General features: G+C 32.3%; 2 protein-coding genes across 2 annotated transcripts; both read left to right on the top strand.

Annotated features, from left to right (window-relative positions):
- The first annotated feature begins 3,375 nt into the window (after positions 1 to 3,375).
- LOC133690134 (pentatricopeptide repeat-containing protein At4g04790, mitochondrial-like) lies at positions 3,376 to 11,156 on the top strand. The gene is made up of 16 exons (XM_062110336.1): positions 3,376 to 3,863; positions 3,946 to 3,996; positions 4,343 to 4,969; positions 5,155 to 5,334; positions 5,815 to 5,879; positions 6,898 to 7,005; positions 7,207 to 7,320; positions 7,665 to 7,760; positions 7,921 to 8,019; positions 8,945 to 9,064; positions 9,242 to 9,346; positions 9,786 to 9,950; positions 10,031 to 10,158; positions 10,267 to 10,345; positions 10,504 to 10,721; positions 10,829 to 11,156. The coding sequence occupies exons 1-16, from the start codon at positions 3,602 to 3,604 to the stop codon at positions 11,016 to 11,018; spliced, it is 2,607 nt and encodes an 868-aa protein (XP_061966320.1). The 5' UTR covers positions 3,376 to 3,601; the 3' UTR covers positions 11,019 to 11,156.
- A 4,981-nt stretch (positions 11,157 to 16,137) lies between these two features.
- On the top strand, positions 16,138 to 20,138 carry LOC133695239 (polycomb group protein FIE1). The gene is made up of 13 exons (XM_062117139.1): positions 16,138 to 16,477; positions 17,043 to 17,108; positions 17,216 to 17,338; positions 17,624 to 17,704; positions 17,776 to 17,868; positions 17,999 to 18,074; positions 18,349 to 18,428; positions 18,521 to 18,592; positions 19,097 to 19,156; positions 19,303 to 19,399; positions 19,562 to 19,625; positions 19,734 to 19,793; positions 19,898 to 20,138. The coding sequence occupies exons 1-13, from the start codon at positions 16,301 to 16,303 to the stop codon at positions 19,962 to 19,964; spliced, it is 1,116 nt and encodes a 371-aa protein (XP_061973123.1). The 5' UTR covers positions 16,138 to 16,300; the 3' UTR covers positions 19,965 to 20,138.
- Positions 20,139 to 22,250: the final 2,112 nt, after the last annotated feature.

Here is a 22,250-nt window from a genome sequence, read left to right on the forward strand (position 1 = left end):
AAAAAGTAGAAGAAAACATCAAAGAATTTCTTTTACAGAGAACATTAGGTCCTGATTATTGTTACTCAGCCATCCCTTCGATGACTCTACTCACATTCTACTTAGAATCCCAAGTTCCTGAAACATTCAAGCGTGCAAGTAAACTGTGTTATTTTTCTTATACGAAATGGTGAAATCTCTTAAGCCATGTCAAAATTGCAAAAAAACATATAATTAGTGCCAAGAAAAAGTAGAAGAAAACATCAAAGAATTTCTTTTGCAGAGAACACTAGGTCCTGATTATTGTTACTCAGTCATCCCTTCGATGACTCTACTCACATTCTATTCAGAATCCCAAGTTCCTAAAATATTCAAGCGTGCAAGTAAACTGTGTTATTTTTCTTATACGAAATGGCGAAATCTCTTAAGCCATGTCAAAATTGCAAAAAACATATAATTAGTGCCAAGAAAAAGTAGAAGAAAACATCAAAGAATTTCTTTTACAGAGAACATTAGGTCCTGATTATTGTTACTCAGCCATCCCTTCGATGACTCTACTCACATTCTACTTAGAATCCCAAGTTCCTGAAACATTCAAGCGTGCAAGTAAACTGTGTTATTTTTCTTATACGAAATGGTGAAATCTCTTAAGCCATGTCAAAATTGCAAAAAACATATAATTAGTGCCAAGAAAAAGTAGAAGAAAACATCAAAGAATTTCTTTTGCAGAGAACACTAGGTCCTGATTATTGTTACCCAGTCATCCCTTCGATGACTCTACTCACGTTCTATTCAGAATCCCAAGTTCCTAAAATATTCAAACATGCAAGTAAACTGTGTTATTTTTTTTATTCGAAATGGTGAAATCTCTTAAGCCATGTCAAAATTGCAAAAAACATATAATTAGTGCCAAGAAAAAGTAGAAGAAAACATCAAAGAATTTCTTTTATAGAGAACATTAGTCCTGATTATTGTTACCCAGTCATCCCTTCGATGACTCTACTCACATTCTACTTAGAATCCCAACTTCCTGAAACATTCAAGCGTGCAAGTAAACTGCGTTATTTTTCTTATACGAAATGACAAAATCTCTTAAGCCATGTCAAAATCGCAAAAAACATATCATTAGTGTCACTGCCACTGTACGTAAATGGCAAACCCCTTTGTTTTGAAAATTGAAAAGGAAAAGGAAATAGGTAGAAAAAACACATCATTATAAACTCCACAGCATTCTGCAGAGACTTGTAAGCGGCAATGTGGCATGCCAATATCTGACATTTTTATGACTGTCTATTTGCCCGACTCACAATCAGTACATTTACATAATTTTATGCAATCACACCCTTATTGGCCAAGGAGCATAAAACTGAGCTTGAGCACTTCTTGGGGCTTTTATTTAAATGTCAAACTATAGTTGTAAGGATGACTATCTATTTTTTACTTAATTATACAATAAAAAATATAGATTAAAAAAATATTATCTATCTAGCTGTGAGAATCTATGTAAACAAGGAGGAATCATGAAAATGTGGAGATATAGTTTAATAACCTGATAACTAGATGCTAGATGACTAGAATTTATAGCTGCGTCCATTTACAACCTATAACATTTATGTCATCACACACTTGATATTGTCACTTTCTTGTTTCATTATCAGTATCCCAGGGCAAAGCTTGCTGCAAACATGAATGTAGTGCCCTGAAATGAACTGAAGCAAGAACTTTCAAAAGGAGGATAAAGCCAGAGGAGAGGACGCATCATTGAATATGCGAATGACGACCATAATGAAAGTTAAGGGAACCGTAGTATCTTCAACAACAACAAGAGAAGAAGAAGAAGAAGAAGAAGAAGAAGAAGAAGAAGAAGGCATGTACCTAATGGAATAGGAGATAAAAAGTTACAGCTCTCCTAGCATAGAAACCTCTGTGCTTGAAGGCAAAGAGTATTGGTCCTCAGTACTGATCATCTAATTGTTCTATACCAGTTGGCGTCGACTAAATTTGCTATGCAGGGACCGAAAGACTTCATTGTGCTAATCCCAACTTTAATGGCAGACCTATACACTGATTGACAGACAAGATGGCTTTTAATCTGGTACTGTCTGCTCCATTAATCTTCTAAGACCTTGTTTTGGCAGCCAACTCTTGATCTTTAAAGCCCCAGCAAACTGGTGATATCTAGAAGCACGTAAAAATATGTACTGAATTTTATCAGCATAAAGGATAGGCACTGAAATGGAAAAACTGGCAAGTTTGACATGAGGCTGGGAAATAAAGAGAGCGATACAAGAGGCTGTTAGGAATGGAAATGTGAGTGTTGTGCAGTTGTTGATAAGGTTTGATCCTAAGTTGGCTTGTTATGAAAATCATGCTGGCGAGCCTCCGTTATTTCTTGCTGCTAGAGAAGGGAAGAGGGATGTTTAGAATCAGATTCTGATATCAACTCCATCTTCAGCTCATGGGGATCAGGGGGGAAAACTGCTTTGCATGCTTCTGTGATGGAGACACATTCAGGTAGTGTCCCGTACGTGCTTGGAAAATTCTTTCTTTTAATTTATCACATTCAATTCTATCTTTTAAATCCTTTGCCATTCTTTGGGTTCTGATGCAACCTGCTAGCTGTGATCAAGGCTTCAAATGACTCATACTAAGTAGAAATCAAGCTTTTGTGCAGTTGTAGTTTCATAATTCATCTTCCATGTGATGTCAGGTATCATGGAAATCCTCCTGAGACGGCTCTATCAGGTTGCATCCCTTGGAGATCACAAGGCGGCTGAAAGACTGCTGGAATTTGATACCTGTAATGCGTATGTATTGAATAAAAATGGCCATTCACCCCTTCATATTGCAGCCAAGAATGGCCATGCCAATGCAATAGAAAGAATTATTCACTGCTGCCCAGATTCTGGAGAGCTTCTGGACCTAAATGGCAGGAGTGTTCTTCATTTTTTCCGTTCTTAGTAGAAAAGTAAGCGTGGTCAGGGGTGTCCTGGAAATAGCAGAACTACAATGGCTCATAAATCAAGCAGATAATGGATCTAAGAGCCAGAAATGAAAGCATTTGGAGGAACACTAATAGCAATGGTAGCAGTATTTACAGCAGCTTTCGCACTTGTAATATGCCTTAAGAAGTTCCTGAATTTCTCCTTGAATAAGTTTGTAATAAATGTTGTTTTTAAAAAACAATATTATTTAAAAATATATTAAAATATTTTTTTTATTTTTTACCAAACCATGTTAAAATAATAAAAAAATACTTGAAAATATTAATTTAAATTTTTTAAAAATAAAAATCTAAAAAAATACGGTCACTTATGAGAATTAAATAAAAAGTGTGTTTCTATATATATTTCTCAAAAGAAATCTCTCTCTCTCTTTAGGAATTTAATAGAAATAGTATACACAAAGTTTACATTTTTTTTTTTTTTATCAAGCCATATACAAGTAATTCACATGGAGAAAATAATTTTCTGAGCTCGCTTACATCTTGTCATTTCGAGATGGCAAGAAAGGGTTTTTGAGGTTACGGAAACAGAAAGCCTAAAACCCTCGTCAGTCCTCAGATCTTGTCATTTCGAAGACAAAGCCACTGCTGCTTAATCATCCACCCCCACCAAATGCCATGCCCAAACCCAACAGCCTAAGTAATCTCTTCCGTGCCGCCTTCAAAACCACCAATACCTCCACCGCCTCCGCTGGTGACAGAACTCGCGAAAGCTTCATCACCAATCTCGAATCCAAAACACACTCTAAAAAACCCCCCAAACCAAAAACTTCCTCTGAGTCCGAAAAACAACCTAAAGCTAAAGTTAAACCTCAACCTCCTCCGTCACCTGCAGTTAATTCTAGCCCTCATGCTCTCAAATTAGAAGACTCCGATTATGGTACTTTTTTTTGTTCTTTTTTAACAAATGAGAATTTTTGTTACATTTTATTTTAATGTTTTGGTTTGTGTGATTAATGCAGAGGAGTCAGTAGCAAACCCGACAATGCAGGACATAACAAAGATTATAAATGGTATGTGTTTTTTATTTTTTTACTACGTTAATCAGAAACAGGGTGGGGGTGCAATTTTTAGTAGCCAAAAGAAAGAAAAATTAGATGTTAAATAATTGGTTTGTTTAATGTAATGTTATTGTTTCATTTCAATTGCCAAGAAAAGAAAATTAATAGAGTATTTAAGTTGTTAGAGTTCTAGTATGGATATCTGAGTTCATTCAAGAAATGGGGTTTCATCATCATTATTTTTTTGCAAATTGGTTGTTTCTGTGTTATTATTATTATTATTATTATTTTGTTAGATGGGTTTTGATTATTTTTTGCAAATTGGTGTTTTTCATTTTTTTTTCATTTTTTTTGGTAGATGGTGTGAAAATTAACGCACCAGATTCCGAAGAAGCAGAAGATGAGGAGCTTGTAAAAAAAGCTTTGGAGATACCATGGCTTTCAAGATTGAAGAATAACAATATAGGGATGCTGCGAAAAGACGTGTCCCGTGAAAGGAAACAAAAATGGGTTTTCACATATAGTCAGGTCAATCATATTAACCGAATTGTTGATACATGTGCCGACAAGCTGGGGACAGATAATGCGATGGAGGTATTTGGAAAATTGGGAAGGGAAACAGGTTTGAAAGAGTTCAATGCATTGATGAAGAAGTACATCGAGCAATGCAGGGAAACTGATGATGAGAGTGTTGCAATGAAACATATTTCTGCAGTTCTTCAACTTTTTAAATCAATGAAGGAGCAGGGTTTCTCGATAGAAGAGGAAACTTATGGTCCATTTCTTATACTCTTAATTGATAAGGGTATGGTGGAAGAATTCCATTTTTTCTCTGACATTATCAAAGATACAAATCCTAGAAAAAATGCACGATTAGGTTACTACGATATGCTGTTATATATTGGTGTCAGTGATGAAGAGAAGATTCAGGAACTTTGCAATTATATTTGTATTGATGATGGGGACAATAATATCAGTTTACGAGGTATGTGCCTTTTGTGTTGGTCTACCTTAGAAAATAACTATTATCTGACATATATGTTTTCAATCAGCATGTTGAGTGTCTGGAAAAAAAATTGTCAAATCATGTTCTCTTGAGCCCTTTATGACACAATCAACTTTTGTGCATTGGGCATTAGTGATAACTACATGATCTTATTCCTGTTGCAGAAAATTATTTGCTGGCGCTTTGTGAAAGTGACCAGAAGAATTACCTGTTGCAGCTCTTAGAGACTATGGATATAACAAAATTTTCATCATTGGACCATTTAGCCAGTATCTTTAAATCCTTAGGGAGGCTATCATTGGAGTCCTTTGCAAAGAAGTTCCTTTTGGTGCTCAAAAGTTGTGGTATGTTACTTATTCTATTATTTATTTGAAATCGAGAATGCTGTACTGATTATTTATTGAAGGTCATGAATAGCTACTGATAGCTGGAAACTGATTTGCTTTTCTATATCAAATAAAAGGTGTTGGCATCTTGAACTTTTTCTAAGATGTCATTTTTCAAATTATCATTTCATAGCTACATTTTCCATACTAGCTTCTTTGAAAATGTATCACTTCTAAGAAATTAATTCAATTGGATTGCCTCCAATGACCACATTGTAGAACCCATACTTTTAATTCACAACCCTCTGATACAGGATCTCTAGAGGATCTTTTTCACTTTCTTTTTTTCCCTTTTAAATGAAGACCTTAAACCAGACTCTAGTTCTGGTATCTGAAAGAGACTGAGAATGTATGAGATCGGATGAAGACAAAACATGCATTTCTTCTTGACACCTTCATCTTATATGCATTGTAATGTATTACTATGATAAAGTGCAGATTATGGAGCAGAGGATATCTCAACTCTCATCTTTAGTTATGCTACTAGCATCCCAAATTTAGTGGTGAGGAACTTCTCATGAATGCTGCTGGTAATGTCCTCAAGGCCATGATTCTATGAGGCACAACTGCTTAAGATGCAGTTTGCTTCTTTGAAACAAGCTCATTCTGAATAAACTTGAGGGGAACTTGAATGTTGTTTGCATTTATAATTAGTGTCCAATAGTAAGCTGCTTGTGATTGATTCATTAGCATACTAGTGGTATTGTGATGTTTCAAGATTTTTATTTTCTATACGCTTAATTATTTACTGTCTATTTGGGTTAATAAGGTGGTGGTGGTGAGCCAACTTTGCTTTTAGTTTGATCATGAATTGGGAAACTAATGAGTATGAAAATAATTCGCTTATGGTAACTGCAAGTTTGGTAAAAATGGCTTTGCTGTGCTTATCAGAAAGTGATTCAGAATGTAAGCTGTGGAACTGGTAAAAATTGTCTGATTAACTACTTATTACATAATAGGACCTAATCTAGTTTCAAGGAGATCTATTTTGAGAGTCACTTTTGACTAAATTTTTTCTTCTGTTTAATTGATAGGAGGGCATTAGTAGTCATTGAATGGGATGCAAGATTGGTACCTGGGCAAGCATGAAAATGTCAAGATTTATTGACACTTTATGTCATTCAGACTGGTGCTATATATTAGAGCTCCTCATCTGGATTATGCCATATCAACTGTTTTAATGTTATCTGTCACTGTGGCTATCAGTATGTGCAATTTGTCAATCACAAGTGGCTGTTTTTTCATCACAACATCACTCCTTTGTCCTTACTTTTCACTTCTCTTTTCATAGGGCATGGTGTTGATTTCTCTTGTTTGCAATACCTTGACAGTAGTTGGATATGTTAACGGCCAAAATTACCATATTGACTGTTCTGTAACTCTGTCTTAAATTCTGTAACAAATACATATGAACTCAGATATTTGAAGTGTTTGCACTATGGAAAATCCATTTCAATGTCTTTATGCATGAGATTTTAAATTGGCTTTTAAACACGATGAATGTGATGTTGCCTGTTGTAGGTTGAGGATGTTGTTTCAAAATTCAAAACCTTGCACACGATAATGAAGATGAGTCCTTCTTCAACTTCATATGAGAAGCTCGTTGTATACAATTGTAATTTACTTAAGGTATGGCCTGATCTTTTTTACTAAAAGGGAAACAGATATTCAAGGTCCTACCTTCTTCAGGTTGCTATTCATTTGAAAAGTTTAAAATGGGAATTCTCTTCTTGTTCAGGGACTTAACTGCTTAAGAACCCACATCAAACTTATAAAATAATATCTATTTCCATATATAAAATTGATCTATATCTGTTCATCTTAATGCAGGTGCATCTTGCTCTTGATATAGTAGACCAAATGTGTAAAGAGGGTTTAACCATATCCATAAACACAATACATTCAATATTGAATGCTAGTGAGGAGAGCTTTGATTTTAATTTGGTATGTTTTGTTGACTCTACATATCTTGGCATTATATATATATTATATTGGTCATTTGGATACACTAGTCCATGTCTCATAGTGTGATCTTACCTCACCTGAGGCCACCAGAATTGACCTTTGAACTCAAGTTTGATTATGTTACTGAGTTTCACTGATGCTAACCTGTATTTCTTAATAGCTGCAGATGCGCTTACAAAATAACATTATGTGTCTTCTTTGCAATTCACTTCCCATGAATCATATTTGCTGTTTAAATTATTTTCGGCTTTATTCTACTATATTATCTATTGCTCTGAATTGTTTTTTCATGCCTATCTTTTCTCACCTTGTTTGATGTTTAGGTTCGGCGAATCTATTCATTGATTTATCACCTGGACTTGACACCAAATAATGAGACATTTAGGAGCATGATAAGTTTAAGTGTGAAAATGAAAGATGTAAGTTGCTAGTGGCTCTCTTTGTTGCTTGCTCTCTGCATGTATATCTGCTGGGCTGTGCACTTAATTTTATTTTCATTTCCTATGCTATCTTTTGCAAAATGATATTCCCATGTGCAATGGTTATTTATTTTTCTCCATCTCTTCCTATTCAATGCAGTTTGAAGGTGCATATGATCTGCTCGATGATTTGAAGAAATTGAATTTGGCACCAACGGCCAGCATGTATAATGCTATAATGGGTGGATATTTTCGAGAGGTAACTTAACATCTCAAGATATTCTTCCTGCTCTATCTCATGTGTTTTTTTATATTTTTTTACTGCAAGTTGGTTTTGACTCGTTGCACAACTTGTGACATTTTCTGCAGCTTTGTTTTATTTGGTACCTCATAATGCCAGTTAATATGGATGTTACATTTTCTGCAAGTATACTTTATATAGTTTTGACCTGTACATGGGATAACTGCTAGTTGCCTACTTTTACAACACTTGAGAGAGAGGGGAGAGGGATGGACATGTTGTGCAAAATGAGGTAGAGGTTGCACCTATTGGGGGGAGGTGAAGGTGGTTAATGATATGCGGTGCTTTTGAGTGACTGGATTTGAGGCAAGGGAGACACAAACACAAAAATATAGATTGAAGGTAGAGGGTGATGTAGCTCAAGGTACTGCCAAGGAAAGAGAGTTTCTTTTTATACCATTTTATTTCTTCATGTCCCAAGCTTTATGGGATGTAATGACCTTACTACAGATTCCTGAAGAAGCTAGGGATTAGTTGCTAGATATGTTTAGGACTGCATAGTTTATTTACTTTTTTCCAGTAAATTTATTCATTCACAAAGGAAAACTAATTGATTGTATGCAAAATAAGGATTCATGTAGTAATGTCACTTTGGTGGGACAGGGACTTTTATTCATCTCTAGTACCATTTCAGATATTTTTCTTTACCCTGTAGTTATGGGTCTGATTTGTAATCACATGAATATTATGATTGTGTAAACTTTTCTTTATTTGTTAGCTCGAACATTTTCCTACAATATTGAGTTGCTTCTCCTATATACGTTGATGCTACAGATATGATATTTAACTAGCACAAAACTTCTTATGTTACACTCTAGATTTTGTTATTCTTCTTAACCACATGCTTTTTTACTGTCTTCCTCTTATGCCAAATGATCTTCAGAAAAACATTAGGGGCGCGTTAATGGTTCTCAAGCAAATGAAACTCGCAGATGTGAAACCAGATTCGTCATCTTATAGTTATTTGATAAGCAACTGCAACAATGAAGAGGAAATTATCAAGGTAGTTTGAGACTTGCATTTTAGTCAAGGGGTCATGTTTCCCTTTCTGTATGAAAGGAGTACAAGCTAATATTCTTGTGTACTTGTCGACTTGCATACTTTTAAATAAAAAGAGTGCAGTGTCAATACATCTCAAACACAACACATTGTGGATTGCCATCTGGTTATTTTCTTTCAGTATTATGAAGAAATGAAGGTTGCTGGAATTCAAGTATCAAAGCAAATTTTTATGGCGCTTATTAATGCATACGCAACATGTGGGCAATTTGAGAAGGCCAAACAGGTAAGCCGTGTGTAGATTCCCTCAACCACCACATATTTTCAATATAATTTCATCACTTTCTATCCTTTGAATTGTACATAATTTTTTTGTGAACGCTTCTTCTTCCACCGCCCTGTCATTCCCCTGCCAATCCTATGGCTTCTTTGACAGGAACCTCTCTAGCTGACATTCATCAAGCTCACAAAAGCTCTTTTGTTATGATTTTCTAGTTTCTTATTTTCTTTTAGAGGATGCCCATCTTTCCTTTTGTGATCCCGTCCTCTATTTCTTCTAAAAAAAATTTCTTCTTGTATCAAAGGGGGAAAACCCAGTATTAATCTGTTTCCTCCCTATTTAGATAATTTTGTTTTTTAAGGTACCCATATCACTAAGCAGTCTTTATGATTCAAATAATATATGTTGTCTATGGTTATTTAACATGTCCAATTCAATGTGGTAGGTACTCCTAGACAAAGAGTTTCCAATTAAACACTTAAACGAAATTAGAAGTGTGCTCGTCTCAGCTCTTGCTTCACATGGACAAATGACTGATGCCCTTAATTTGTATGAAGAAATGAAGCAAGCTGGATCCAATCTGGAACCCAAAGCTGTCATAAGCCTTATAGTAAGGTTTTTGTGTATACATGCTTTATGCCCCTTGTTGTGGACAAAAATGAGATTCTCTCTAAGATTCTACTTGTTTAGGAGCACGTTGATTCTGAAGGAGAACAAAGCAGACTGCTTAAACTACTGGAAGAATTGGATGATCATAATTATTGGGTGGATGGCTGTTTCAGAGTTATCCTATATTGTATTCGCAATAAGGATTTAAGGTAAACTAACATTATGCTTTCACTTTCTTGAATGATCTATCTGCTTGACCAATTGCTTTTGTTTTTTTCTTGGGTTTTGCTTAATAAGGTCATTATATTTTAAATTAGGTCTGCTGTGGATTTGCTCAAGCAACTCAAAGATAGGTTCTCTGATGATGAATTGGCAATGGAAGTTCTGTTTGATGAGGTTTGCTTTTGGCTGTCCCTAGACCACCTTTGTTTTTGTTTCTGATCTGTAATTTGTAATGCGTTATGTAAACCTATGGACTTATGGAGCTAAGTTACAAGATTTTACTGTTCTGACATAATGAAATCTACTCTGGTTTGACTATCATTATTTTGTAGGTTTTCTCAGAAGTTGCTGAGACAGAGCCTGCAGATGTGCAGATAGGCATGGACTTGCTTCAAGCCATCAAGGATGAGCTCGGTGCTTCACCTTCACGAAAATGTCTTGATTTTCTCCTTACTGCTTGTGTTAATGCCAAGGATTTGGGTAATTCTCTCTTGGTTTGGAAAGAATATCAGGCAGCTGGGCTTCCTTACAATGTTACGAGTTATTTAAGGTATTTGATTCGTGTCCCATTTGTTAGTTCTAGGCTTCGGTAAGACGGAAATGTTTAGATTCAAACTCTTGGCCTTATATGGGGTTTTTCCCTTTCATGCTTTGTAGGATGTACCAGGCCCTTTTGGCTTCTGGAGGCCACGTATCTGCAAAGGTTATGCTAAATAAAATTCCAAAAGATGATCCCCATGTTCGCATTGTAATCCAAGAATGTCAAAGAACTTATATTGGGCACACTTCTATAAAGGGAGAAAAGATAAGAATCAGGGAAGAAGGAAGAAGGAAAAGGAGTTCTTAATAAGATAGGTTACAATTTTGATGGGTATTTGAAAGAAAACAAATCAAGGCTCTTGTATCAGATCATTCATTCATATATTCTTTGCAATAGTTATTAATAAAGAAGACATGTTAAAGGCCACGCCTCAAGTTAAAGAAACGGATTTTGCACTGTATTGAGCAGAGCTCCATGTTCGGGAAAGAACTTTGGGCTCCTTGTCTGTTTTACGATTGGGAGAAATGGCAGTGAATCAAGTCTTTAAATGCTTTTTCAGTAAACCTTACCTTGGGCAAGCTTTGTTTTCTGATCTTGGACATGAAATATGGAAGCAGTGACTGTAAGACTTGCTTGCCAGCTAGCAATATAAGAACGCAGAATCTAGGGTGAAGTTCCCTGAAGGAACCATCACTTGTCTGCAATTATGAGTTATGAATAACATAGCACCTGGGATCAAGAGAACTCCCTTTTGTACCAAGAGGAATCTCAGATATTAGATTTGAGCTTGGGGAGCTATAAATTGAGGATTTAATAGAGTTAGTAATCAGTACATGGAAAATGACAAATAAACAAACAAAAGTGAGCATTAATACGCATGCAAGGCATAATTTTACCCCTTGCCCTTTAGCATCTTTGCGACCCTTAGCTTCGGGTGAAGTCAAAACATGCTTTTTGGTTTTTTTTTTTTTTTGTTTTTGGTGTAGGCAGCCAATGGCGAACTATTTCTTGTAAGAGTATGGGACAGTTAGGGTTTTACTTATTTATCTGGGCCTATAAAATACACTTTCTAGGAGGTGGGGTTTCCTCAAATAAAAAAAAAAATATATATATATATATATATATATATATATATATATATATATATATATATATATATATATATCTCGTTCTTATGACTTGGATCTCGTATTTAGTAAGTTAAGAAAGGTTGATTAGGGTTTTTTTGTCTTTTTTTAAATTAAATATTTTTTTAATTTTATCCTTCAACATTTTCTTATGATTCAAGTCTCGTATTTGATATTTTTTATTCTTAAATTAATTAAAAATATATTTTAGATACTATCTTTTTAAATTCCATTTAATTTTTATTTTATTATCAAGTAAGATTACATAAATCTTTTCACAATATTGGTATGTGTTTTTTTTGTGCAGGCCATCATGATTAGTTTTTTTTTTGTTTAATTTGATTTGTTTATCATAATAGTCTATCTTTATTATCATATAATTAAATAAAACAAATTAATTAAACCCAAATAAACTCAAATTGCTATTTTTTCTTGCTTCTAGAAAACATGCTAATAGTGCCTGAGCTTTATTTTTTTATGTTAAAAACTTTTTGATCCAACTTGTGGCATAACATTTGTCATCAATCTAATTTCTTAATAAAATAAATTAAAGTTTCCTTTATAGTCGATATAGCTTGCCAATTAACAAAAACTCTAAATTATGTGGGTTTTTCATTGTATAGTAGACACGGTTTATTGAGGATTACTACAATAAAATTACTATTTTCCCCTAAATTGAAAAAAAATGTAATGATATTAAGAACGTTTTGATCTTTACAATTGGTCCATTAATAAAAAATTCTAAATTGTGTGGGTTTTTTACTGTAGTGATAAACACAGTTTACTATGGATTGCTATAATGAAATTACCATTTTTATCCCCAAGTTGAAAAAAAGTGTAATGGTATTGAGGGTATTTTAGTCTTTACAATTGGTCCATTAATCATTAAAAGGTTGTTTAAAGGTATGTTAGTATTTTCCTTCTTTTTTTTTTTGCATAGTACAAATATGGTTTTGTCTCTAGAGTCTAGATTTAACAATTTATTGAGTTGTTTCATATATTGACATGAGTAACAAGTTTGACAAATTCATGTAGTTTGGGATCTGTTTTTCTCAAAAAATTTTATGATTTTAACATTCAACATTACTTTTTTAAAAATTAATTTTATGGTTATCTTCAATTTCATCTCTATCAGTTTATTTTGGTACTCTCATGGTCTAGTTCATGGGTTTTGCAAATCTTTTTGGAATAAAACTTTTTTTAAAATGATTTTTTTGTATTTAATTTTTGAATAATTCTTTTTATTTTATAAAGGTGAGCTTTATTTTATATAAATAATATTTATTCTTAAATAATATTTCTTATATGTTTGGTCATGGATAATATTTTCAGTTTCATATTTGTTTTTGTTTCTATTATTTTTTATTGATTTTTATAAGTAAATTTATAGACACAAACAAATAAATATCTCATTTTGCATGATCAAATATTTTGGTTTATATCTATTTTTTAATTTTTCTAGTTTTTTATATTTTGTTATTATTGACGTTTTAAGTTATTATACAAAATAAATTTTAATAAATTAATTTAAAATATAAATAAGTGAGTTTATTTATTTGGTGGAGTGAAACTTGAGAAGAGATGGAACTAAGAGAGGAAAGTTGATGCTATTAGAGAGAGGTTGCATCAGTGCTGACAAGTTGGTGGCCGAATTTGTGAGGAGAATTATTGTAATTGATGAAATGGAAGAGAAGGGGCTGCTTTTAAAATGAAGAAGAATTGGGAAGAGGATAAGATGGTTGAGTTTTAATTCATTTTAAAATCGCCAATAAAATTTTCATAGGTAATTTGATACTTTGACAATATTGATGAAATTTTAAATTTTAATTTTTTCTTTTGTTGTTTTTATTAAAAATTACTAATGAAAATTATTTATAACAATTTTTATTGATGAATTTTTTTTATTGATATTTTAATTGTTTTATTATTATTTATATATATATATATAAAATATTTAGGTTTTTACATGCTGCTTAGTATAATAATAAAGGGTTTGAGATTTGTATTGTAGGTTTTGAGTTGAAGTTAGAACATGTATTTTTTATAAAAACTTAAAATAACTGAAATTTTATTTATTCATTTGAATCTATAAAATATATTTTTTGAGATGTGGAGTTTTTTTAAATATAAAATATAAAATAAAATATTTGGTTAAAGGAGAAGAAGAAGATTTATGAGACCTCCGCTTTCTCTTCATCTCTCAAAAGTCAAAACCCCAGCCTCTTCTCTTGTTCTCTCTGCCACTATTTCACCAGCCTTAACCAAAAGCGCAGTTGAACCAAACTCTTTATGCATTAACCCCACCAACTTGTCCACAAAGTCCATTATCACATACCCTACTGGCCCCTCTAGCTTTATCTCTTTACTTCTTTTCCACCCCACTTCATAGTTTGGTGGCTCACCGTTCACGAGGTCTGTTTTAGCCTTTCTTTCCCGGATTATTTGAGATCGTCTTCGCTTCTCGATAGGGTAGTCTGAGTTGTTCGAGTTTATGTGGAAGGTGGAGCTGGGAATGAGGAAGATTAATTGAAGATTAATTGCCATCATCAAGTTCTGTTGGAGCTGAGTTTGATGGTGTGCATTTTATGGAGAAGTACTGAGGGGTTTGATCTTTCTTGACTGGTAATAATGATGGGTTTGTGGAGGTTTGGCTGGTAGATGATTTTAGTAGTGAAGGAGAGTGGAAGCCATAAGTGCTCTTGAGCTAAGTGAAAGGAAGAAGATGAGGCCAGCTATTAGTAACTTGCCGATCGTCCCCATTGTTGAAATGAGCAATGAAGGAAGATTTTTGCAAAATATCTCAATGTGATAAATAGTAATTTTACATTTTTTTTCCACTTTTCTTTAAATAAGTAAATTTTTGTCACCATATATTATGGTTTATGATGACATTTTATTTCTAAAGAGTTTTTTTTTTCTTTATAAAAAAAGCATCTGAGCTAAAAGAGGGAATATACCGTAGTTTTAAAAGGGTAATTTGAGGCTGGAATTGGATCGGTTGGAAAAAAAAAAAAAACAGGAAAAGAAAAATTTGATGTGACCTTTCTCATCTAAAGGATTGATCCGGCAAGATCCGGTTAAAAATTCAGTTGTAATTTAATGATTTTTTTTAATTAAAATGATGTTATTTTAATTATTTTTTTTAAATAATTGACTCAAGTGACCCGGTGACTCAATCAAAACCCGGAACTCGAACCTTGGATCGAGCCGAGTCTAAAAACTATGGAATATACTATGAAAATTTCCCTTCATTTAATATGTTAATAAATAACAAAATTGAATTGTTTTTTTTTAGAAGCAAGAAAAGGTTGATTTTTATAATTAAATTTTAATTTTCTATTACATCTTAATAAATAAATATATTTATATTAATTTTTAGTAACTTCTTAATATCTTACTAGAAACCAAGAAAAAAAAGTAAGAAAGGTAAATAAAAATAAAAATTGCGAATTTTTTTCTTATAAAAAAGTTATCAAAGAAATTTTTTTATATGTATAAAAGTTATTAAGATAAAGCTATCTTTAATTTTTCAGTAAAATGTAAAAATATAATATAAAAACTATTAAGACATGCACTATACAAATTTGAGTTTTAGTGTATTCTTTTTTATAATTTATTTAAAGATTTAAATTTTATGGATTCATTGTTTTACTTAAAATTAAATATTTTTTTTCCAAAATTACTTTATAAAAAATTTGGACTAGATTATAAGACAAGTAGTTTATTATTTATAAAATTATTAATATAACTAAAAAATTATGAAATAGTTTAATTATTCATTTAAATAATGAATTAAATTTGTATATTATTTTAATTATTTTTTAATACAATTGTTTTGTGGCTCATTTAGTTGACGCATTACAGACATTATTACTCTGACGCATCAGATGATATTGTTGAGTAATAATATTTTTTATTTTTTAAAATTTTATTATTTGATATTAAATTAATCATAAATCAATTTTCATATTTTTTAATATATAATAAAATAAAAAAATTAATTTAACACAATGAAATTCATAGCCTAACACAAGTTAACTAATATAAATTTATCTCTTTTTTAAAAAAGTTATTTAAATTTATTTCATTAATAAGTTTATTTCAAGATAATTTTCAGGTGATTTAATTTAAAAACTTGTTAAAAAATTTTAATTTGAAATTATTATATTAAATTTAATAATAATATCAAAAAATTTAATTATATTATTTTTTATTTTTTTAAAAAAACAATTGTCCAGACTCCAAGCCGCTGTCGCAGCGTGGCCAGTAACCTAGTATGAACGAAGCAACCCGTCGCCCGAACCTCATGACTAAAGGTTGACACGACATGTCATTCATACACATTACCCTTCTGCCCAGCTTCCTGAACATCACAAGCCTGATTAGTGATTAATCAAATCTCCCAGTTCCTGAACTGGAAGCCAAAAAAACCCTCAAAGAAGCGATTTTGGGGAATCGAAAATGGCAAAAATCGCGTTAGGCTGCGAGCCAGTAGTAGGGTCACTAACCCCATCAAAGAAGAGAGAGTATAGACTCACTAACAGACTCCAAGAAGGCAAAAGACCTTTATATGCTGTTGTTTTTAACTTCATCGACTCGCGCTACTTCAATGTCTTTGCCACTGTCGGTGGCAACCGGGTATGCTATAGGAAAAAACCTCTTTTGTTCTTCTGGTTTATTTTTATTCTTTTGGGTGTTTTCTTAAGTTTTTGAAGGTTTTGCTTTTATGGGTTGTTTTTGGATTTTTGAGTTTTCGAGGTTTGTGATGCAAAGAAGATTACAGCTTTAGTCAAGCTTTTATGTGGTTGGTGGTGTAAAGACTGTAGCTTTGTTATGGATGCTTTTATGCTTTACAGGAATCGATTTCTTGGATCAAAGTGCCGTTTTTTCTTTCTTTTAAGCTTGATTTGTAGACTTTTTTTCTGGAAAAGAATATTGTATTTGAGAAATTTAGGAATTTGATAGTGTAATTGTATTTGTGTTGCTTCAAAGGTATTGCACTTTGATTGGTATTGCTATTAAAAAAAAAAAAAAACTCTTAGAGTTAAGTTAAGGTATGTGGCCACTAGATATTTTTATCTTTTGTTGGGTGTGTGCTGGTGAAATGTGTTTGATTGTTAAATAAAGTTGTGGTATGCATGCTTCTTTGTTTTCAATTTTTTTGTTTGAGCTTTTTGGGTAATACAAGCTGTTGTTTCTTCAGGTGACTGTTTATCAATGTCTTGATGAGGGAGTTATAGCAGTATTGCAGTCTTATGTTGATGAAGATGTAAGGAAATACAGTTGTTTTTAGCTTTATTATCTGAGCTCGTGAATAGTAATGTAAATCTGTTTCCTTAAAGAACATTTGGAATTTCCATGTGCTTTGTAGATCAGAAGGATGAGTCTTTTTATACGGTGAGCTGGGCATGCAACATTGATGGTGCACCATTTGTTGTGGCAGGAGGAATCAATGGTATTATGCGTGTCATCAATGCCAGCAATGAAGAGATACACAAGGTATCTTATTTCTTAAGTCAGTAGCTTATATCAAAAGAAGTAGACTTTCTTTCTCTCTATTTTTTTTTACTCAAGTGGCATGACACAATCTGTAAACAGAGGGTAGAATTCTGGCATCTTTCATTTTACATGCTGCTTAATTCAGTTTTATTGTTCTTTTCTGAATCATTAAACAAAATTCTATAGTGGTTAGTGTCTGTTTATTTGATGTTGAAATTTTCTAGAGCTGCTTTTATATGAGTAATATACACAATCATTAAATACATATATATGTGCACTATGCAGAGTTTTGTTGGGCATGGCGACTCGATAAATGAAATCCGGACTCAGCCACTGAAACCGTCACTTGTGATATCTGCAAGCAAAGTAAGTGACATAACCATTTTCTTTTTCATGTGTTCTTTTTGTGCGTATTGACAAATGTTTGATTGGACCAGGATGAATCAGTTCGGTTGTGGAATGTTCATACTGGAATTTGCATTTTGATATTTGCTGGAGCTGGTGGTCACCGCAATGAAGTTTTGAGTGTGGTAAGTTTAGATGATGTAGAGTTATGCCTCCACTCCTGCAATAGGAAGATATTATTATGTGTTCAGTAGTTCATCACTCCTTGTCTCATAACTCAGTTGAAACTGATTAGGGTTGTGGTGGTTATTGCAGGATTTCCATCCTTCAGACATATATCGCATTGCTAGTTGTGGCATGGACAACACCGTTAAGATTTGGTCAATGAAAGGTATGCTACTTATTATGGTCTGTCTTATTTGGTGTTGTCAACACTCAGTTTTATTGGTATGAAAAATGGCCTTATCCAGTCCAGTCTGACTGGATGCTTAGACTATAATGTACAGGTCATGAAATGATATATTGAAATGTAGAAGGTTTTAAATTTAAGTCCTTGCTTCAAATGTCCTCATTTACTGTAGAGAAAGGTGGCTTCAATTAAAAAGCGTCATTTTTTAATTGTTTTTCTTCCTTTTTTTTATTTGGTGTCATTTACCTATGTGCAGAGTTTTGGACATATGTAGAGAAATCTTTTACATGGACAGATTGTCCTTCAAAGTTCCCCACAAAATATGTGCAGTTTCCAGTAAATTTCTTTCCTTTCCTTCAACCTTCAACCTTCAACATAAGAGTGAGGGATATGTTCCTTGACATATGAGGTTACTATTTGTCTTTCAGGTGTTCATAGCTTCAGTTCATTCAAACTACGTTGATTGTAATCGGTGGCTTGGTGATTTTATGCTGTCAAAGGTGAATACTGCTTCATGAAAGTGTGTTTTGTGATCTAAAAAAATTAACTGAGAAGGATGCCTTGTACTATTTGCCTGGGCGACTATTATTGAACTAGTTTTGTTTGTCAGTCTCTTTAAAGTTGTGTATAGAATTTATCATTTCTGCAACAAATTCTGCTTCTTTTGGCAGTAGCATTGGAGGAGTTTAGCATTATGTCTAATGCCAACTCTCATTTACCATCCCCTAGAAAGATGTGAATAGTTTGGGATCCTAGATGAAAATACTTCAAGCAGATAATACACCTGAATCCTCAAAACAACCATCAATAACTTCATTTGAGAAGCTGGCAGTAGTGAGAAAATTGTTTGAATCGGTAAATTAGACTTGAATCGGTAACTGAGAATCATAATTCTTTTTTTAAAAAAATACTAATCTGACACCCTTGATCTATGCATTTTCCCTTGCTGGGAATTTGCAGTGACATTCATGCTTATCCTTGTAAGTTGTTTTGCACAATTGCAGAGTGTTGATAATGAGATTGTGCTATGGGAACCAAAAATGAAGGAACAGTCTCCTGGAGAGGTTAGGGTTTCTTCATTGATATTTTTTTCCGGAGACATCTTAGAGTTCTTGATCCACTCTGTTTATTAATTTGTATAATATTTCTTGTCACTTGCTGATTTTGGTGGGCCACATGAATCTTGGCCATTCATCTATCTTCTATTTAGGGTACTGCCGACATCCTTCAAAAATACCCCGTTCCAGAATGTGATATCTGGTTCATCAAATTTTCCTGTGATTTCAATTACAATGCAGCTGCCATAGGTAATGAGAGCCTTGTGGTTGCTTTTGGTGTTCTTGTCCATGGATTTTTGCAAACATAATTTCCCAAACTCACTGACATTAGTATTCCCTTGTTTCCTTTTTATATTTAAGGTTGTGCGTAATTCTTGTGGAGACTTGATCTGTCTGCATTCTATGTGACAGGGAATAGGGAAGGGAAGATCTATGTTTGGGAACTGCAAAGCAGCCCCCCTGTTCTCATAGCAAGGTCCTTGTTTTTTTTATGGTTTATCTTCTTCTGCTGTGGAAGAAACTCGTACTTCATCAATGCCTTGTGTTCACATGCATTTATTCACTAGTTGTGGTTCTCTCTCAGGCTATCTCATGCTCAGTCCAAATCTCCAGTTAGACAGACTGCGATGTCCTTTGATGGAAGGTAATTCCCGCATGAACTACTGCTCCACTTCCTCATGTTTCATGAAAATTTTAATTTGGTAGCTAGTGAAATAGCTAAATTCTCTGTGGTTTTGAATGTTGCAGCACCATCCTTAGCTGCTGTGAGGATGGGTCAATATGGCGCTGGGATTCAATACCACCACCTTCCTAAAGTTTATATCCAAGTGGTCCCTTCGGAGATTTGCTGTCACAGTTGACCTGCTTTAGTTGACTGGTTTAAGGCTAATGTAACTTATTTGGAATTCTAACAGCTATTTGACCCGTGATTAGTTGTGGGTTGCATATTTTTTAAAAAAGAAAAATGAATATGTAAACTTTTTCAACATATTTTTATATAAAAAAATTTAAAATATAAATTGAAAAGTTTATTCAAGCATCAAATTAAACAAATCAATAACTATTAGATAAAAAAAATTATTAACAATCACTAAAACAAATCTGAAAAAATCAAGAAATAGAGTACATCAAGATATTCAATGTAATATGAGATATTTATTCTTACTAATATTTTTTTATTAAATTAAAAAGTACTAAAAAGAAACAAAATAAAAAAAATTAGAAGAGTTTGTACATATTATAAATATTATTTAAAAATAAATGTTTTATTTTAAAAATTAAAGTCTATCTATATAAAACAAAAAAAATCTAGATTTATTAGAATAATATCTTTAAAAATTAAATATACAAAACAATTTTTTAAAAAATTAAAACTTCTATTTGAGGAAAAAAACTAAATAAGCAAAATGAAAAATTATGGAGATGAGAATAATTGAAACATAAATATTTTTTTAAGAAAAAAATATTTAAAAATATCAATTAAAAAAATTAAAATTAATTAAAATTAAAAATTAAAAAAAGCAACGATGGCCTAGGTGTAGCAAGTAAAAAGAAATAGAAAAAAAAATTTACTTGAGTTATAAGTCCAACCAGGTTTTAATAAGATGTATTTTAATTAGACGATAAAAAAACATGTAATAATAGTAAATAAATAAAAATTTTATATAAAAAAAAATCATGATAACTTGAAAAAATAAAACCTTGGAAGTACAAAGTTGGATAAAAAATGAACAAACAAAAAATGTCTGAATTAACACGAGTTAGTATGATAGACATATAACCTGAACAATAAAAGGTGAGCCAATTAGTAGTTAAATTGTAAAACTTGTGGCTCAAGTCATAAGATCGAAATAACTTAATAAAAAAGAATTAAAAAAAATCACAAAACTAATATTTTTTTTAAGAAAAAAGTCAAACTATAAAATAAAAAAATAAACAAATAAAAATATCAACTCGCATTAATTTTTCGAACTTGTAATCTAAGTCATTAGAATAAAAACATTATAAATGAAAAAATTATGAAACTCAATTATCAGCAAATTAAATGCTAAAAGATGATATTAAGGGAAAAGAATTAATTACACAAAATAATTTTAAAACATTATAATTAAAATAATGGTGGTAAAAATCAAAATATAAGCATAATTACAAAAAAAAACAAAAAAAAACTTCCTAAGAATTGATCATGCTTTTATTTTTCTATTATACTTTTAGAAATTACATTTTATATCCTAAATTTTATATCTATACTAACACTTAACTTCCTGTAAAAAAATCAAGAAATAAATATGTAATTATTTATAGGATTTTCATTATATTTTATTTAAATGTGATTTTTACTTCATCTTTTAGATTGTTTTTATTAAACACTTCATTTAGATGATATTTCATCATTCCAAAACACACTTCATTTAGAGTTCTGTTAATAATTTGACATGAACTTCAAGATATCAAATTTGAGGCTGAAATGGCAAGACTTGATTTAACAACAGTATTTTGCCAACAGATGTGGTGGTGGCTTGTGAATTTTAATTATTTTCTTGTATAAATCACAACAGGTGGTACGAGAAAGCCCTACGAACTTGCAGAGAAGCAGCTGAAAATGGCAAATAAATTTGGGTCAGAAATATGTTTCACTTAATTTTCCCTACTGAATTATTCACCATCAGATAATACGTTGATGAATTATTCTAAGCTAGAAAACAAACATTTCCAGGCATGTGAATTGATCCCTTGTTTTTTTCTTTCTTTGATCTTAAATTGAAGAAACATTTTTCTTTTTCATGGTAGCTCTTAAAAAAAAAAAAGAAATTTATTGATCTGGGTTCAAATCTCAACCATATCCCAATACTATGAAGAAAAAAGTAGGGGTATTAATTGGTTTCATTTTAAACCCTAATTCCATATGAAGAAATTAATGGAAATTTCTGTTTATTTCTCCAATTTCCTTGTGGGATATGAGAGAGAAATGTCATATTTTTTGGGTTTTAGCTGTATCTAGAAAAACCAATTTTGGTTTCCAGGTGTAGAAGCTCAAGCAATTCAAGCTACAAACTTTCTACAGCACGTTATATCTTGGAGTGTCTATGAGATGTTTGTT

The sequence above is a fragment of the Populus nigra genome, chromosome 1, assembly GCF_951802175.1.
Source record: "Populus nigra chromosome 1, ddPopNigr1.1, whole genome shotgun sequence".
Lineage (NCBI taxonomy): Eukaryota > Viridiplantae > Streptophyta > Magnoliopsida > Malpighiales > Salicaceae > Populus > Populus nigra.

Excerpts from the sequence above, each read along its gene's own strand:
- LOC133690134 (XM_062110336.1), top strand. The coding sequence starts at position 3,602 with ATGCCCAAACCCAACAGCCTAAGTAATCTCTTCCGTGCCGCCTTCAAA. Across the intron at positions 3,864-3,945 it reads ATTAGAAGACTCCGATTATG|AGGAGTCAGTAGCAAACCCG; the intron begins GTACTTTTTTTT and ends TGATTAATGCAG. Across the intron at positions 10,346-10,503 it reads TGGAAGTTCTGTTTGATGAG|GTTTTCTCAGAAGTTGCTGA; the intron begins GTTTGCTTTTGG and ends ATTATTTTGTAG.
- LOC133695239 (XM_062117139.1), top strand. The coding sequence starts at position 16,301 with ATGGCAAAAATCGCGTTAGGCTGCGAGCCAGTAGTAGGGTCACTAACC. Across the intron at positions 18,075-18,348 it reads TAAGATTTGGTCAATGAAAG|AGTTTTGGACATATGTAGAG; the intron begins GTATGCTACTTA and ends ACCTATGTGCAG. Across the intron at positions 19,157-19,302 it reads AGGAACAGTCTCCTGGAGAG|GGTACTGCCGACATCCTTCA; the intron begins GTTAGGGTTTCT and ends TCTTCTATTTAG.